The sequence below is a fragment of the Orcinus orca genome, chromosome 2 (genome assembly GCF_937001465.1).
Source record: "Orcinus orca chromosome 2, mOrcOrc1.1, whole genome shotgun sequence".
In the NCBI taxonomy this organism is placed as follows: Eukaryota; Metazoa; Chordata; class Mammalia; order Artiodactyla; family Delphinidae; genus Orcinus; species Orcinus orca.
Genome location: NC_064560.1, coordinates 4,295,798 through 4,315,216, shown reverse-complemented (window position 1 = coordinate 4,315,216; position 19,419 = coordinate 4,295,798). Strand labels below are relative to the sequence as shown.

At 43.4% G+C, this 19,419-nt stretch overlaps 1 protein-coding gene across 1 annotated transcript in view; it reads left to right on the top strand.

Annotated features, from left to right (window-relative positions):
* The first annotated feature begins 313 nt into the window (after positions 1–313).
* The window catches only part of CACNB2 (calcium voltage-gated channel auxiliary subunit beta 2), a 405,285-nt gene continuing 386,179 nt past the window's right edge, over positions 314–19,419 (top strand). The window contains exons 1-2 of the mRNA XM_049706555.1: positions 314–569; positions 10,454–10,546. Coding sequence (XP_049562512.1) covers positions 456–569; positions 10,454–10,546 — 207 coding nt within the window. The 5' untranslated portion in view covers positions 314–455. The remainder of the gene's footprint in view (positions 570–10,453; positions 10,547–19,419) is intronic.

Sequence of the window (19,419 nt, the reverse complement as noted above, 5' to 3'; positions counted from 1 at the left end):
GGGCTGGAGCTCGGCCGCCGGAGAAAGGAAGCCCCCGGGAGCGAGGCCTGGCTTTCGCGGCTTTGAAAACTTTCCAGCGCGCGTGCCACGGCGACGCGCAGCGGCTGCGCCGGGGCCCCGCCGGCCCGCGCCTCCCGCGGGCAACTTTTCGGCCTTTCGGTGGCCTGTCACTCTCGCCGGCCGACGCGCCTCCCCCTGGGCTCGCGCGGCCGGAGCGCCCTCCCTCTCGGCGAGGACCTGCCCCAGCGCCGGCGGCTCCAGTGCCCGCTCGGCGCTCGCCCTGCCCGCGCCCCCCGCCGCCCGGCTGCCCCGCGCCTCGCTCGCAACCTGGCCCGGCCGCGCCCCGCGCCCTGAGCGCCGCGAGCCCCGGGCGGCCCCTGCAGCGGGGGGCGGGGAACGGAGGAGGGGACCCGCCGCCGGGGGCCGGCTGCTGGCTCCCGGCCGACCGTTCGCCAATGGTCCAGAGCGACCTGTCCAAGTCGCCTCCCACAGCGGCGGTGGCGCAAGAGATCCCGATGGACCTGCCGGAGAACGCGGCTCCCGCGGGGGCGCTCGGAGCGGCCGCACAGGTAGCGAGATCGCCGCGCCCGCCCCTTTCTTTGTGAGTCGCCCGGGCGCCGAGCTCCGTCTCTCCCGGCGCCGCCTCTGCCCGGATCCCTCGCCCGGCCGCTCGCTCCGGCCTGGGTCTCCCCCTCCGCCGCCTTCTCCTCCCCCCGCGCGTGGCCACCCCCTTCTCCCCTGCGGGCGCCGGCGCCCCTGCCCCTCTCCGCCTCCCGTTCCCCCCGCCCCCCCCCCCCCCCCCCCGCGCCCCGGGCTCTTCTCCGGCTTCCATTTTCCTCGGCTTCCCCGAAGCCCGAGGGAGGGAAGGGGCGGGGGAGACCTCGGGGTCCTCGGAGGCTGCCGCGGACAGCCCTCGTCGCCCCTTCCCGGGAGAGGCACATGGAGAGCCATGGACCAGGCGAGCGGACTGGACCTGCTCAAGATCGTGAGTGCGGGGCGGGGGCCGGGAGGGGCTCGGCTTCCGCAGCTCCGCTCCGACGCCGACCCCGCCGGACCGGCTCTGAGCCGGGGTGGGAGTGGGGGGCGTGGGAGGGGACGCTCCGCCCCTGCCTCCCCCGTGACCCGCCTCGGCACCTGGGCGTTGCGCCGCGCGGCCGGCTCCGCTCCCCTCGTGGCCCTGGCCAAGGCTTGCCTGGACCCCTCGGCCCCTGCCGAAGAGAGCGCGCTGGGGACGGGAAAGTTTTCATTTTTCCCTTGGCCCTGAAATGTGAGCCGTCTCGGGGAGCTCCGGGACCACTTTCAGTATTAGCGGTTTCTGGGGAGATTCCGGTTTGCTGCTCGTCGTGAAATAGGAGATGTCAGTTGCAGGCGCTGGGCACGGATAAGGTGGCTTTTACGGAAGGCTTTGGCAGGTACCGTTTGGATTACAGACGCCTCCAGTTCTCAGCGGTAAGGAGTCTCTCAACTTCTATCCTAGCAGGGAAACAAGACTTGAGACTCCTAACGGTGGGCTGCTTGGCGAGTCGCGGTGAAGAGGTCACGGTTACCTTTCAGGCATCACTTTTTGGAGAAGTGTGTCTTCTTTGCTTAGTGATATTGCCTTGTTGATTTCAAGCCTCCGTTTGCTAGGTTGGAAAATGTGGGAAGATTATGTAGCTTTATGTTTATGTAAAATTTCTAAATACGTAATTTATATATTTTATATTTGTATATGCTCGAGAGAGCGTGTTCGTCTTCTTTACTGTAGTTACGGGGGCAGGAGTGGGCCACAGTGATGATAAAGTGTTTTGCTGCTTTGTTGCTTTGATAGGTGGTAGAAATAGACTGCTATAGCTATGTTGACACTTAATAATGTTGGTTCTGGTGGCATGATCTTGGAGCTTTGTTGAACTTCCTTTTACCACTGGGAGTTAAGAGTGCAGACTTAAAACACATCATTCATTTGGATTTGGGACGGAGGAAAAATGTAGAAGGCAATCACTTGTATCGTCAGAAATCCATGTCTTTCATAGAGGAATTCCTTTCTTTCCTAGAGGTAAAACAGCTAGATTTTAGTCAGCCTCGGGCTGTTTGGCTGCGCAAGCCCAGCGGGGGCATGTAACTAACCACCGACATTTCCATCTAGCCTCTGCCAGGGGACCTGAATTCTTACCAACCCCTGTCACGTTTGTTCTAGACTCCTGATTTTATCTAGATACTCACCAGGTTACGTGAGAGAGAGAGAAGTGTACTCGGGGACTTCTGTTATTCTAGGATGAAGGTCTTGAATACTGATAGAGGAAAGGACTTTTAAACCCGCTTTTCTCTTTGATCTTCCTTCAAGGGTTTTTTGGGGTTTTGTTTTGTTTTGTTTTGAGTTTTTATTCTTAGGATAAAAATAGAGTTCCTGAATTCCTGGAGATCAAAGTTAGGGCAGACAGAAAGCATGACTGCATTCAGATAAGAGATACTAATTTACTTTGTGATTTATGTAGTTAAACGTAAGGCAACAAGTATTTGTGATGCAGCTGCCACACGGAAATGATTCAGATACGAGAAGACACACTTTCTGCCTCCAAGGAACGTAGTTTCCAGTAGGTGCAAGGGTGACAAAGTGATGACAGTCGTACAGCATGGGACGCTAAGAGAAGTACTGAATCTTAGATGGTTGCAAAGGAGTCGAGAACACAAGTACTCCATTTGGAGTAATCTGTAAGGGCTTCATGCAAGAAGCGGCATTTGAGAAGGGGTTTGAAGGATGGGTCAGATTTCAACAGACTTTCAGAGAGATGGTAAGGAGCTATTCAGGACACCAAGTCACAGCAGTTAGAAGCCTGATACGTTTGTAATCCCTAGTTTGGAAAGAGCGTGGACAGGTACAGATTGGGCATAATCAAGCAGAAGTCTGACAGTTTGTGGCAATTTGAGGCCACATCTTGGAGGCTTTGGAACCTGCAATGTATTGAAAAACAGAGAACCTTGGAAGAGGTTCAGGGAAGGCGCAGTATAAGAGCTCACTGGGAAGATTCTCCTGGGAGTGTTCTGTAAGGTGCTTTGGGGTCTTGGGAGTCTAGAGGTGGAGCTGCCAGAACGGAGATTGATGTAACAGTTTGGACAAGAGGTAATAAGGTCTAAACTGAAAAGAGAGAAACGATAATAGATAGGACAGAACTACAGATGGACGCATTCCAGAGACCCAGGCCACAGGAATGGCAAGTGATGGAATGAGAGAGGGAGGGAGGAATGCATATTAGAAGCGGGTAAGAGGTATAAATATTCAGCTGCATCAGCGTCCATCTCCTTGCTCTCTCTACCTTCCAAAAATGAAAGCAATCTTCCTTGAATCGTGTTCGTATCACAGCCATTATTTGGGGGAAACATTGCCTTGTTTATTTGAGATCTCATAACTCATGACATCGCAGCGCAGTGAAAACTTGGCAAGGCACGTCTTCCATGTCTCTGGGCAGGCCAGGCCAGCAGTAAAACGGCCTGAGAAGAAAAGGCTGTCTCTGGAGCATCTCTCTGTTTTGTGACACCAAGTCATAGTAATTCTCCTGAGAAATGGAATGTTCATTTGCAGACAGTGTCTCTCAGCAATCATGGGTTTTAAGAATCCTTTCTCTTTCACCTCTGGAGTACATTGGGAGTCCTGTATGAGCAAAGCAAAAGCTGGAGCTTCCCAGACTGCCCATTGTTCTTTTTTATGTCACAAATCCTGCCTAGGGAGGGGGCACCCTCATATACTCCAACCCCTTCCCCCCAGCACACGGTCATAAACAAAATAGATCTATTTCCTACATGAGAAGTGAGTGACAATCTAACTGCAAAGTCCGGAAAGTTCAGGTCTAAACACATTGCATCCCTTTTTTAGGTAACCTGCTGAACAGTTTCAGTGCAAACGTGGACACAGTCTGCCTCCAAAGTCGAGGTGCTAACTGAACGCTGTCCCTCCAAATCTGTACTGTCCACCATGGTAGCCACTCGTCACACGTGGTTTCTGAGCACTCGAAATGTGGCTAGTCTGAACTGAGATGTGCTGTAAATATAAAATACACATTTTAAAATAGAGAAAAATACAGGTAAAATAAGTACACAGATTACAGATCAACTAAAAATGCAGGTAAACTAAAAATATACAATACAGATTTCAGAGACTTCATAGGAAACAAAGAATATCATTCTGCATGTCATTAGTACACTTACATCCACTGTGCGTCACAAGGGTAATATTTTTGATATATTAGGTTAAGTCAAATACACTATTCCAGTTCATCTGACCTGTTGCCTTTTCACAGCGCTACTACAAAATTCCTCTTATGTATATGACTTCGATTTCTAATGGACAGCGTTAGTCTAAAGTACAGCCCTGGGAATTCTCCAGGGAGTTGGCCAGATCTGGATGGAGGCTGGGTGTATGCAAAATCCGGGTGAAGGGAACTGAGTCTAGGATGGCGGCAGAGGAGGAAAAGAGTGAGAAGGAGAGCGGTAGCTCAGCACTTCAGGCCTTAAAGAGATGGTAACCACCACCTGCCATCGCACCTGGAGGTGAACAGGCAGTAAGCAGACGGCCTGTTTGCTTTGCTCCTGGCAGCGGCCTGAATCGTGGAGCCAGGCGGTGCTTTATCTGAAAAGAGCGGCAGCCCTTCCCCCCAGGTCAATACCACTTTCCAGAAACTTTGCCAGACACTTCCAGGTCCACTTCAGTCTTTGAGGTCTCTCAGCATAGTGCACGTGGGTACTGGGCTTTATGTTTTGCTGCCCCCTTTTCTCCTGACCCCCATCACTTGCCCCTTCAGTGGGATTTTGCTCTGATGCTGCCCGGGAGAAATTTTAAAACCTGCTCATCAGAATTTCTGAGTGTGTTTTAAAATGTGAGACATAATATCTGATGATTTGAGTGATTGGAGGTTGAGTTAGCCATGTGGTTTTATGTTCCCATTCTTTTTGTCTTTCCTTTTGTGTGAAGAATTAGTTTACCTGTTGCTCTACCTGATTGCACTGAATTATGCAGTCTGTAGCCTCGGTCCTTTCAAGAGAAACTGAGCAAAATATGTTAACCCTGAGGGGGGTGGGTAGCGGGTGGCCCTCTTTGGTTCTGTGACCATGGGGACATGTCTCTATCCTACCAAGAGTCTGTGGCACACACGGACTTTCACAGTAACAGGGAGTTCGGGTTAATGATGACACCTTAATTAAGTGACTGGGTCTGTCTTAGAATTCTTTCCAAAATTGGCTGGAGGTATAGATTGTGAAGAAGGCAAGCTTGGCCCTGGGCATCTCCTGCCCTGGCCTCGTCCCGCCTCCCTTCTCTACCTGCAAGACCCCCAAAAGAGCGCTGTTTATGCTGCTTCTTGAGTCCTTTCTGCTTTTGTGTAAACTGATCCATATAGAGAACTTGATTCCCCTCTTTCTAGGGAAAGACTCTCAGTGACTTCTCCCCTAGTGAAAGATCTGACAGCCTCATTCACGCTAAACTGTTGACAGATGAGGACATTTCATGTCTGATTCCTCTCCATATTCCTCTCCAGTTACTTTCGGCTTCCTTCGCTTCCGACTCTAAAATGAGGAAAGTCTGCAGTTCGAAGGGATAAATATCAATGAATGCTGATCAAGAGGGATAGAAATTAATTTCAGGCATCAGCATTTTGCTCACGGGGAGCAATTCATAGGTAGAACTGTCACCTTATTCATCAACCACAGAAGCGACATTTTTAAAGCTGCCCCCAGGGGCTGCCAAGCCAACTTTGTGTGCAAGGCTGGGCTGAAGTCTCCACTTAACTGGCAGCTTCTGTAATTAACTGTTACCGTCTACTTCAGTCATACAGAAATTAGATTTCAACCACCTGTGGAAGTGTGGCCATTTATTTGCTGATTTTTAAGATTACAGTCCAATTTGAAAAGTATTTAGTGTCAAAGAAGACAGTCATTCACATGAAACTGATATTAACATCCGAATGAATGGTGGAGATCTTTTTAATAAGTCATTTATATATTTGTGGCCATTTCTTTCTGGTTTCTGAAATCTTACTGAATTTGGCTGATGTTTTAGGAGGAGTAAAGGAATTCAAACGTATGGTTTTCTTTTTTCCTATTTGCTGTGGTGACTTCACTGGTTTTTTTAATTAAGCTGTGTATAACCAAGAGGCAATTGAGTGGGAATCAGTGACTTTTCAGACTGTGTTCCATAAGGATGTAGGGGTCTGCATACATCATGGAGAGTATTATGGGGTACACTTAGCCCTCCGGACATACCCCCTGTCTCTTCTTCCTTTTACTTCCTGAAACTCTGGCTCTAATTATTAATTGTTTCATATATCAGATGTTTATATACTTAGTGTTGTTAAAAAGAAATTTTAGAAACCCCATTAGTCATAAAAGTAGCGGCATTTGAAGTAGCCAATTAAGAAAACTATACTTCTTTTCCCCATTTAGGCAACTAAATATTTGAATACTTAATCTTTCCTGTCTTTTATTATTTGGGTGAGGGTTGGGCTTCCCTTTTTTAAAAAAAATTCCTTCGTATGAAACATTCTGGTCCTTATTTTCCAGAATTTTGAATAACCAATACACAAGTCATTTTAGTCAGATGGACTTGATTTTAAATATGCATGGAATTAAAGGCAACTTCATTTGGTAATGGTGGTATAAATTTTCACCAGCCTTTTTTAAAGTACATAAAAATGGACTATTAAGTTTGCAAAAGTTGCTTTAACTTTGCTTCTTCTTGATCCTGGATATTGTTATAAAAAGTAACTAGTCATTGAGGTGTCATTTTTGACAGTTAAACTTTTTTTAAAAAAGGAGACTATAAGAGAGAAATTACTGCTGAAATTAGTAAATAGAATAGAGGTGTAATTAAGCATATCTATTTTGGTTTTAAATAAATATATATAATGAATAGGAATTTGCTTTAACACTGTTAAGCAGAAACACTTTGAATAAATCATCCCTCCTGCATTTCAGTGATTGAAGAACAAGATATTTTTTCTCAAAACTATCACCAGTTTGTGTGCAATTCAGTATGCCATCATTTTTTCTGTTTCTTAGTACGGTTGAAACCTGTTTCTTAGTACAGTTGAAACCTGTAATAACCAATGTAGACACATTGCGTTGGTAGCTAAGTGCACCTGAAACCACGTTTGTGAACAGTGTTCCCAGGGGCCTGGAAAAATTAAAGTGACTTTTTAAATGTGTCTCATTTTTTTGCAGAGAACTGCAGCCTCCCCTGGGACTGGCTGTCTTAAATATTGTGTGGTTCTCACAGTGCCTGCCGGGCAATGTCAGCAGCCATGAAAAAGTTTATACTCCAAAGCAGCTGAATAGTAAAAACATACTTATCATTAAAAATCCGAAATAAATGATAATGATGGAATTTCAAAGAAGCTTTTTCCATCCATGGCCAAATGATGCTGGAAGGACACGGGGATATTGGGATGAGAGAATATTTCGTCTTTGTTCTCAAAAATAATTTATGCTCCGAGTGAAGGTACATAGTGTATTTGACACAGATTTGCTCTCACCTTCCCCCAAGGAAACATGTTAGGCCTTGAAAATGCTTTCAAGGTAATAAGTATTTTTCCATATGGAATAATAGAAAAAAGGTTTCTTTTAATTTTAAGGAAACTTTCAGACTTTAAACGTTGTAGGCCTTGGAAGACACATTTGTCTAAACCTTTCTGTAAAAATTGGAAAAGGAAGACCATTGTTGAAAGAATGTTATTTTTCAACAGTTTACGGAATAATGTTTACAGAAGAAGAATGTGCTGTTACGTGAAGAGAACCTTGTATTATGAAAGCCCAGCCTAGATTGTCTTTCCTTTTATGAAGCCGAGTTAATTAAAGGCCATGGAAACACATTTGTATTATATAAATCGCTTCGATACTTGGAAGACAACAAACATATTTAAGACAAATTTTTGCTTTAAAATTATACCACCCCCTCACTGAGTGCAAATTCATCTAAATTGCTCACAACACAAATGTTTGTAAGAGATTTCGGCTTGCCTAAGTGCTACGTATATTATGGTTTATAAAATATTTCCATTTTAATGAAAACCATATGAATGTATAAAATATAACAAAAGTCTCATTTGTAAAACCTGGACATGGTGCTTTTCAAAAAAGCAAACTTGTAAATTCTGATCATCTAATGAAGTCTCTGTGGGCCTAATCCCTCTAAACACGTTATACATTTTAGCCCAGTTTTTCTCCACTCTTCTCACTCTTATGTGGGTATCACTTTTTAAAATATTGAGTCCTTACCGTGTGCTAGGTCTTATACTAAATGCTATAAATACATTCCTTCATTTAATACCTAAAACCACCCTGGGAGGCAAGCCTTAATATCCCCCTTTTTTTTTTTTTTTTTTTTTGCGGTACGCGGGCCTCTCACTGCTGTGGCCTCTCCCGTTGCGGAGCACAGGCTCCGGACGCGCAGGCTCAGCGGCCATGGCTCACGGGCCCAGCCGCTCCGCGGCATGTGGGATCTTCCCGGACCGGGGCACAAACCCGCGTCCCCTGCATCGGCAGGCGGACTCTCAACCACTGCGCCACCAGGGAAGCCCAATATCCCCATTTTTAAGGTCAGCTATAGTAGGATTCCCGCCTGTGTATATTTATCTGGAAAGCTCGGTGTTGAGCTATTTTTCACTTATATTTTAATGTGTAATTTTCTCAATAACTTTATCCATGCCTAGAATTAACCGTCGATGAATGCATAGTTTAGTCTTCGTGTTGCTCTCAGTGTAAGCTGTAGGTATATTAGAAGAAGCAAGTTCATTTGTAGATGTTTGTGCTTGGCCCTAACCTGTTACTGAGACAAATTGTCTTACCTTTAACATCCTGTTCTTAAATGCTACCTTCTTATTATTATTATTACTATTCCATAACATTTATTTTTTGCCTTCTCAGCAAAATAATTAAGTGGTTAAAAAGCAAGCTTTTTGGATAAACAATAGGGTCCTACTGTCTAGCACAGGGAACTATGTTCAGTATCCTCTGATAAACCATCATGGAAAAGAATATGAAAAAGAACATGTATATGTATAACTGAGTCACTTTGCTGTACAGCAAAAACCAACACAATGTTGTAAATCGACTATACTTCAATAAAATTAAGAAAAAATAAACTGTGCTGAAAACCATGCTTTTCCAGAGCAGTTCCTCAGAGCTATCTGAGAGGCTGTCTTTCAGGCTATAGTCCTCGGTTTGGCTCAAATAAAACTCTTTTCTACTCCTATTAATAATAATAAAAAAAAACCCACAATCTTTTCACTTCATATTCAAACATTACACCAATGGGCCAGAAAATTGTACAAAGTATTTTAATTTTGTATAATTCGCTACCACTTCTATAGGTGTTTCAACTTCTCTCAAAACATTCTCTAGATCCATCCAATAATGTGAAGAGTTGGCGCCGGGCTTCATTCATATTCCATCTAGATCAGTCTATCTGTCTATCAACTTCTCTATCTACCTATCTATCCATCTGCCTATAATCTATCTCTCAACTATCTAATCTATCTATCTACCTATGTAAAGGTAATCAGAATTCATACTGCCAGATGTTCCCCAGCCACCGTGTGCAAGGACCACCCCAGTATAGGAACACCTGTGGAATTACAAATTAAGCCATGAAAAGAAGCAAACACTGGCTGTTGAGCGCCCTTGGGAACAGTACTTCATTATGCACGAACCTCCTGCCTTCATGCTCTCTGAAGGGTTCTGACCAGTTACTCTCCTCTCTCAGTACAACTGCCACAGTCCCTCCTGCACAGAAATGCTTATTTTTTTTTAATGCCTTATCTTTAGTGGCCATTGCCTCTTAACCACAGATATGCTAACAGAGAGCATAAATTGTTTTAATTCACCAGTTCTGAATTGCTTTTTCCAGAAACCTCTCCTCCCTATCAACTCACTGAATTGAAATAAATATTTGTGAGTCCACCAATAACTTTTTAACATTTTTATTTTATTGAAGTAGAGTTGACTTAAGTGTTGCGTTAATTTCCACTCTACAGCAAAGTGACTCAGTTAGACATATATATATATATATATATACACACATACATTCTTTGTCATATTCTTTTCCATTATGGTTTGTCCCAGGAGATTGGATATAGTTCCCTGTGCTGTACGGTAGGACCTTGTTGTTGATCCATCCTACATATAAAGTTTGCCTCTGCTAATCCCAAACTCCCACTCCATCCCTCCCCCACCCCTCTCACCCCCCACAACCACAAGTCTGTTCTCCATGTCTGTGAGTCTGTTTCTATTTCGTAGATAAGTTCATTGTGTCATATTTCAGATTCCACATATAAGTGATATCATATGGTCACCAATAACTTTATAATCATGCCCATATGACGACAATCATTCTTTGTCTTGATCTAGAACATTGTCTAGAGCTAGGTCTAGATTCCTGTGTGAGAGTCTAATAATAATCTCATTTGTCTTTTTGTCTTCTTTTTTGTAGTCATATGGAAAAGGAGCCAGAAGGAAAAACAGATTTAAAGGATCCGATGGGAGCACTTCTTCTGACACTACCTCAAATAGTTTTGTTCGCCAGGTAAGGGTGCTCTTAAATTCATGGTTTGGAGAAGTCTATGAAAATGAATTCACTTTTGGTTTTTTTAGAGGTGGTCTTACAGCGTCATCCCTATGATTTATATTAGTATTATTGTACTTGCTTTTAGTTGAAGTGAAAGTTGTGCCGTTGAATGTCCTAATTAATATATTTAAATTTTAAGTGAGACCATATGTGTCATAATTACACTCTCCTGGCAAGTTGGGGAAAGAGAAACGCAAACTTCATTACAGAGGATTTCTTCAGAACAGCATGAATGAACCCCAGGAGAAATGATTCCAGGCTTGGGGGGTTTGCGGGGGGTGGGGGTAGGGAGACAGGCGGTGGGCATCCGTACCACCAGCTGTAAAGTTGAGATACTGGTCTTCCTCCAGCAGGAGTTTTCTTCTTCCCACCTGGGGCTTGAATTGTAGAAGAGAAGATTGGCTCTGCTCTTGAAACGGTCGGTCGAGGCTAGTAAGGTCAAGTAGAGCACACGGTATCTTGGAGGCATAACTGAAACTGCTTTGGAGACAGAGCCTTCATCTTAGTTAAGGTGGATTCCTGCCCAGGAGTTTGGAACTGCCCCCTAGGCAGTGTCAGGACCCCTGACATGGAAACGCTCTCATCCGTGGTTACAGAAAGGACTTTCATTCCCAGAGGAAGAGTAGAGGCAGCCAGATCTCGGAGGATAATAGGCTCCAGGTGAGGCGAAAGTCTCATCAGGTGTAGGTGTGCTGTATCTTCATCTGATGCTTCTGGGCGGAGAGGAAGTGGGGGAGGAGCGTGCTAGAGAGAACCTGCTTTCCTGGCTGGAGGACCACCCCTTTTTGGCTAGCAGGCTCGTTAAATCACCTCTGGTCTGTGAGCGCTGGCTCCTCAAGACGATGGCTGGCAACTGCAAGAGCTGCTTCCTCTCTACTGGAAGGAAGCCATTTTCCCCACTGCTCTGGGGGTCCTTTCCCCGCGTCTCTCCCCCCAATTAGTTAGCGGCAGTTCAGCCTAAACATGTCGGCCTGTAGCGTCCATGAGGATTTTGTCCTTGGCTTGTGGCTGCCTCCTTCCATTTTCCCAGCACAGACAAACGATGATCCGCCTCCAGCCATCCATTCCCTCCTTGCAACATCAAGGGCGCCAACGGTAAGTCTGAGTAACTTACAGAAAAAACTTTGGTTGTGGTCTCTGCTCATTGGGATTGTTTCGGTTGTGGGAAGGTGGAAAGAGACATCTGGTTAAGAAGGAGAGGAGCTTTTGTGTGGCTAAGAGACATTTGGAAAGAGAAAGGAAGATGAAGCCACGTGAGGGCCCACCCTGGAGCCATGTTCTGTTGGTGGCAGAGGAGCTGGGAGGGGTGCGAGGGGCACTAAAGGTGTGTGCGTGGGCCTGGTCTTGTCGTGGGCAGAATTCAGGCATCAGGGTCCTTGGTCTGAGTGAAGAGCCTTGAGAAATAGTGACTTAGCTAAGGTGAGCTTCTTAAAGGAAGGTCGCTCAAGGCCTTTCCCATTTCAAGCCTCCATATTTATTCTGCCTCTGGGACAGGGAGATTGACCCTGGGGAGTAATCATCTCAGGACTGAATGCTGGAGTACCTGAAGCAGAAACAAATAAGCTTTTTAGGACACATAGAGACTGCAGCAAAGCCACACAAAATGACAGGCAGCTGGTTGAAACTGCGTGGAAAGAAAAACCGCCGTGTTTCAAGTGAGCGAGATATTGTGATAGAAATAAATTAGGGCTCATTGAGCTCTGTAAAAATGTCTTTTAAAGGCAGTCACCGGGTACCATTTTCCAGTTGTCTTGTTGGCTGTGAATTCCCCTGGTCCTGGAGTTTTTTTTTTTTTTTTGTCCTGGAGTTTTGATAACTTAATCCGGAAGGTTAGGAGGGATTGCTACACTGGGTAGGGTAACTGGAATTTGTTTTTCCTTGTGATAATTTCCTTCTGACTTTGTGTTCTCGGTGACGTATGAGATTCTGTGCGTGAAACACAGTTATAAACGATAAAGAGAGCTACGGAACGGCTTCCTATCAATTTAGATACCTATTGCCATGTTTTGGCATGTCAGAAGACTGAAAAAAAAATCTATCCTAAAAGTCTGTCTCCTTGAAACAAAGGTCCGTCTCCTTGAAACAAAGACCCAGCTCCTTGAACCTCAGTATAATGAGGTGCTTGCTGTGGCCTGGATTTGGGGTTCTGATTATACAGGCATCATGAACCCTGAACTGCCAGCTTGTTTCTATCACAGAAGGAAAACCAGAGTCTTTGGCAAGAATGCTGAGTCAAACACTGTATTTTTCCTTTGGTAATTTAATCTCTGTTCTGTTAGAACCACATTCATATTTTGCTATCATTTGAAAAATAAGCCAAAGCCACTATGGTGTAGCTAAATATTTAACAGGTTATGGTTTCATCAGAGGATCTGCAGAAATGCGGGGTAGGTAGTAACAACGAGTATATGTTAGATTAAATCATTTGAAAGCCCTCCTTTTGAATGTTTTTTTATCACCAGCAATTGATTTGTTAAACAGGTGACATGCATCCGTGTATATTACTCGTCTGTGGCTAGGGCATGTGTGTAATTGGTATCGGAATGGTGTTTGGTCCATATCACTGGGTTCTACGTAAAAATATAATTCGATTTTATTCCTGCCCTTGAATTAAAAATACTTTCCATATAATTTTGAAAATCTTAGACTTACATTTTCACAAACTGTATATTATTAAGACTTTTTAAACTTGGTCCTTTTAGGTGGTCTTAATACTAATGAGATTTAAATATTTTAGAGGTTGAAAATGTGAACAGTTTACATAAAGAGAAGGAATTTTTATTTTTTTTAATAACCGAGAATAGGGGACCCTTCCCAAATCCATATGTTGAAGCCCTAACCCCCAATGTGACTGTACTTGGAGATGGGGTCTGTAAAGAGGTAGTTAAGGTTAAATGAGGTCATAAGAATGGGGCCCTAATCTCGTAGAACCAGTGTCCCTACAAAGCAGAGACGCCAGGAATGTGCATGAACACAAAAATAGGCCATTGAGAGGACGGCGGGGGGAGAAGATAGCTGACCCCAAGCCACGGAGAGAGGTCTCACCAGGAGAAAACCCTGCCAGCACCATGGCCTTGGACTTCAAGCCTCCAGACTGTGGGAAAATATATTTTTGTTGTTCTGTTACGGCAGCCCTATACAGATATGTACACAATTGGGCTTGGAAGTAGGCCAATTTTTTAACTTTTAAAATATTCTTGGGAATTCCCTGGTGGTCCAGTGGTTAGGACTCCACACTTTAACTGCCAAGGGCCAGGGTTCAGTCCCTGGTTGGGGAACTAAGATCCCACAAGTTGTGGGATCCACAAACCAATAAACATTCTTCTTGATATATAACATATATGCTGAAAGATGCACAAATTATGAAGTGTTCAGTCTGATGAGATTTCACAAAGTAAACACTCCTGTATAACCGACAGCCAGGTCAGGAACTAGGTATTACCAGCACCGAGGTGCCCCCTTTGACCCTTGCCAATCATTACTCCCTCCTTCCTCACTAAAGGGAACCAACCACTGTCCCTACTTCTGAGACCATAGATTCACTTGGCCTGTTATGCAGATTTTATAGAAATGGAATCATTTTATGTCTGAATGCTTTCACTCAACCTTACCATTGTTATATGCATCTATGTGGTATGTTTCGGTAACTGGTTCATTTTCTCTGCTGGACAGCCTTCCGTTGGGTGAACATCCAACAACTGATTTATCCCCCTACTGTTGCTAGACATTGAGTTGTTTTCCAGTTGGGTTTGTTGAGAGCCATGCTGTGACATGCAGTCTTGTACCTACCTGTGGTCTACATATGAATGCATTTTTTGTTCAGTGAATAGAGTGGAACGCTGGGTCGTGTGTTCAAGTCAGGTAAACACTGCAGAACACTTTTCCAAAGTTGTGAACCAGTTTTGACTCCCTCAAGCAGTGGGGAACAGTTTTAGTTGTTTCGTAGCTTTGCCCACACTTGGTATTGTTGATGGTTTTTCATTTCAGTCGTTCTTATGACAGTGTAGTCCTAACTTATTGCGGTATTAATATCCATTTCCCTGATAACTAAGCTACAGTTTACGTGTGGCTGGATCTAGGGAGCATTGTGTGATATATAATATATATATTTATAAGTGTATATATATTGTATAAAATATATAATATATATGTAAATTTAGGCTCTGAAAGATCTTATGATATGAAAGTATTTTATTACTCTCTATGGTAAATAGTCCATTAGTCATTGTAATTTGGCCTATCGCTCTTTGTTAGAAAATTATAACTATAGGTTGGAATATGTTGGAACATACTGAATCCATTAGAACATGAGCATGAGTGAAGGCTACAAGTAAAAAGGTAAAAGGCATGGTTTTATTTTTTTCCAACCTTTTAGCTGTGTATTTCTAGCCATCATGTGTTTGTGTCGCTCTAACTAATTCTTTCAGAAGATTCATTAGTCTTGAGGGAAGATTGCTTATAGATATGTCTCTGCTTTAGGCCCTCAAGCAGGACAGCAGCTGCTGTAAAAGAACTTTTGTATTCTAATCAAGGTTCCATTTTGGTAGTTGACCAGATCATTGTAAGCTCACCAAATAACCCATCTTCTGGTTCTTCACATCAGCAGCCTACTTGAAGTCAGTGATATTTCAAAGATGGGGATGAGAGGATGCCTTCCCTCATGAGCTTAGTTAATTTCCCCCAGGACGTGGTTTCCATCCTGGAGCTCGGGGGAGGGGCTGAGTCCTGAGCAGTGAGTGTTGCATCATGGCCACGGTCCACGGGGATTGCCGCTGTGTGTGGCAGATATTCATGGGGCTTCCCGTGGACGGACTGTGGGAAACCAGGTTGCTGTTGGTTCTACTCTACGTAAGGTTGTTGTGAAGTCACAGCCTAGCTCACCTGGTATATCAAATGCTTCAAAGGCAGAACTTATTTTTGGAAGCTGCAAGGAGGAGCATAAATTAGAAAGAAAGTTCATTGTGGTTTATCTGTTTGCTTTTTAAGTCTTGTTCCTTTATGTTGCGCTTAAAATGTCACCTAGATGCAATATAGGTTCACTACGTGCTGAACTTCGAATTTCCATGGTTCTTTTTTATGTAAATTATGATGTTAGGAGATTTATTTCAAAGGTTTTTCTTCAAGAAGCAGCGTAGTGATGAGAGCCTGGACGCTGAAGCCGGTCTACCTGAGGCTGGATTCTGCCTCTGCCGTTTGTTTATTAGTTGGCTCTTGGACAAGTGACGTAATCTCTCCGTACCTCCATCTCAGCGTCATCATCTGCGAAATAGTGGCCACCTCAAAAGTTGGTCGTAAGGATTACATGAGTTAAAACTTGTAAATTGCTTAGAACGGTACCCGCTACCTAATTAGTACTATTTAAGAGTGTGTTATTCTTACTTATAAATATTATTACCTATTTAGAACGTTAGTTAAAACCTGAATAGGAAGTAGACCATGGCAGAGGAAGTAACAATAAAGGTTATTGACTGTTATGGTTATTTGCTGTATCTTCTGTCTGTGGCTCCATTTTACAGACGAGACCATTAAGACACAGAGCAGTAACTTGTCCACAGTCACACAACAAGTAAAGTTGGAGTCAGAATTTGAATCCAGGGGGCTGACTAGATCCTTGCTGGTCCTGGGTTATGCTGCACTCCTTTGTAACAAATGCCGCGAATAAATGAAAATCAATTTCACATGTTTAGTTCTTTCAGCTAAGAAAGACTTGGAGAAAGACTCCTACCAGTGTTCTTAGGACAAACACAAAGTTATTCTTTTAACTTCCTTCCTTGTAGGAAGTTGAGGATGTCTCTAGCGCTGACAGTTTTCCCTGGCATTGTGATTTTAAAAAGAACACATGAAGTATCAGTTCTTTACTTCTTTCATCAGAAGTTGCTCAGATTCCCAGTTGGTGTCACCATTTTAGCAGACTCTGTCATTGTTATTGGTCCTGAGAAGTAGAGAAGTATAATTGGAAGAGTGTTTATTTTTTCTTTCTCCCGTGAAAGTCAAAGAAACACAAACTTTCTGGAATTGTGAAAGTCCCTTCTTTTTTTTTTTTTTTAAATAAACTTGGAAGTGAACTCAAGTCTGCATCACCTGCGGTGTCACACTGGTTGGTTTCGAGGTTTGACTGACACTGATGTTGGCCCATGAATCTGGGTAAAGTGAGACATGTATGTGCAGCACCTGGGCTTAACATCAGACCCCTTTAGAAATGAGCTTTTGGTTCATTAGGGCTTGTGCTTTGTAAATAGGCACTTTAATTTTAATTTATTGAGGGGTGGAAAGTGTTAAACATGACTTATAGGCACCGTAATTAGAATTAATGAAGATTCTTGTTCAAATTGTTCATGTCCTAAAAGGTATTTAATACATCAAGCTGTGGTTATCTTGGATTTATTATTAAGATAGAAAGATATCCAGGCTGTCTTTGATTGGAGTATAAATTCTTTGTAGGCTTTGGCTCTGTGCTGTGAATAGATCCAACAATAAGAGAACTTCATTTCTCATAATAATAAACCCGGAAAGGCTACAGGTCTTAAAGTCCTTTGCATTTCGTGCCCGGCGTAAATTTCTAGTTGATGAAGATAATTCAGTTTTCGTAGAATTTAGCTCTTCCCCCCAACGTCATCCAAAGAAAGGGGGAAAAGAATCCCGGAGATTTGTTGTCAGACATGGAGAAGGAGAGAGAGGAGGTGAACTAGATGTTTCTTTTCGCACCAGTACCTAAGCAAGTAAATTAATTTACTGGAAGAAAACAGGAGGCTAGGAGTAGCAAGGCCCACCTGGCATTGAAGGATAGAACATTTGTGCTGTTCTTTTCAGGAGATTGTGCAAGAACTGCTAACTGTATAAATTCTTGGATTCTGCCAAGGTCAGGGAAACTATGTACATCTGCAAAGAAGAGCCGGTCATCAAAGTTAAAGCAGCTTGTGGGGTGTGGTGAGGGCAATGTTAGTAACTGCTCTTCAGTCCCATTACTTCCCTCTTCTATCCTCCTCTCCTCTTCTCTCTCTTTTTTTTATTTCTTCATTTCCTTAAAGATGTGTTCGCCCTGGCTACGTTTATGTACCTGGCAGTATTCCTAAGGTGAACAACAAATGCTAAGGGGATGACTGCCAGTTTGCTTTATTTCGATGATCCCACAGCCTGGCAGCTCTCATTCAGTGTTCAGGGTACCCCGTGATCTGAGCTCTCTTCTATGCTCTGCTGAGTGTAGCCAGGACTCGCCAACCGTCTCCACTGATCATTTTGATACGTCACCCAACGGTACCGACTGGCGTCCTTTGTGCCCAAAGTTGAGCCTTAGAAGTCAACAACTCTTCTTGGACTTTGCAAGCACCGTTATTTTGGTGGGGTTCACGGGGAAGAACTTTGCCACTGATCTGGGATTTTGCTCACCAGTTGATGTTGCGATTGTCAGGAAGTAATCCTTTTGCATCTAAGGGCTTCCAGGGTACAAATCGGAATGACAAATGGAATGAACCAAATATTTAGCAGAAGGTTGCGCGACACTTTTCAGAACACGGTATTCTAAACACATTCCACTGCTTTCCAGTACCATGTTCTTGGGGCTGCTTTTTTGGACCTTTTCTTCGTTCGGATTGGCTTTAAATGCAAATGATTAATCACAGAGACACACGGTCTATTTTTTTAGTTTTGTTTTGCAAAAGACAGATTAAACTGTGATAATGATTACAGACTCCAGGCCTGCATAGACGGATATGTTTAAGGTTGGATAAATCTTTCAGCCCTTACATACTGGCTTGTTGCCGTGTTAGGCTGTATTCGTCACAAACACAACTATAAATAATAATGCAGTAGATTTATTGCCGCTGTGATTTCCTGTAAATGTCTTTCTGTCTCACTAGGCATTCATTTAGATTTTGTGAATGGCAGAATCTGTCCTGAGTCCTCTGAAGAGCTCTTCTTAAATATATCATATAAAAATATGGAGCTCTTCAAAAAGTCCACTGTTCTTTCCGTGGTGTAGGCCTTTATGTTACTGAGAATGTTTTACTTTTTTCTTTTAGTTGACATGAGTACTTTACAAAGTATTTTTTTAAAGTTCTATTTTGTACTTCACCATATCATGAGCTTTAACGTGTCTTTTTCAACATAATTTTTGTAGGAGAACAAGGGCGTGGTTATATACCAACCTTCCTCGTTTTCAGATTGTTTTCATGTATTTGGAACACCGACCCTGTAAACTAGTTTTGATTAGGTTTCCTCATTATTAAAATAATTTTGGAGATTGATGCATTTTTTTATGTTTGCCTACCTTTTTTCCACTGAGATAAAAAAATATCACTTTACAACCCAGAATCATTTCTGTAGGTGTTTTTAGACTCTCAGATATATTTCAAATTATAATATACTTTCCACTTATGCCCCATTTTCTTCCGTTATTATTCATCTTCTGCTTGGCCAATCCATGCAAAGTCCTAGCTAAATTAGCCCCACTAAATTAATTGAAAACGTACCGGTGATCCAATATGGAGTAATTAGGATGGCTAAGAAAATGGGGTTCCATTAAACAGTGAACTTCCAATAACTTTTCCGAGTCGTGCTGAAGTGAAGGTCAGTTACTTCCCTCCAGGTTAACTGTTTACGTGTCTCAGGTCTTCACAGGCGTCATACCCAAGATAGTAGGCTGATCCAACCAAGGAATAGTTCTGTCTTTCCTATTCTGTCTTTCCTAGATGTAAATATTGTCGGCTTCTCTTTGTTCTCTATTAATTTGTTTCTGGAAATCTTCACGCCGATGATTATCAGATGCTAAAGAAGTCCTTTTTGAGAGTTTGGCTGATGTCTCAAATATTTGCAATAGTTCAATTCAACAAGTA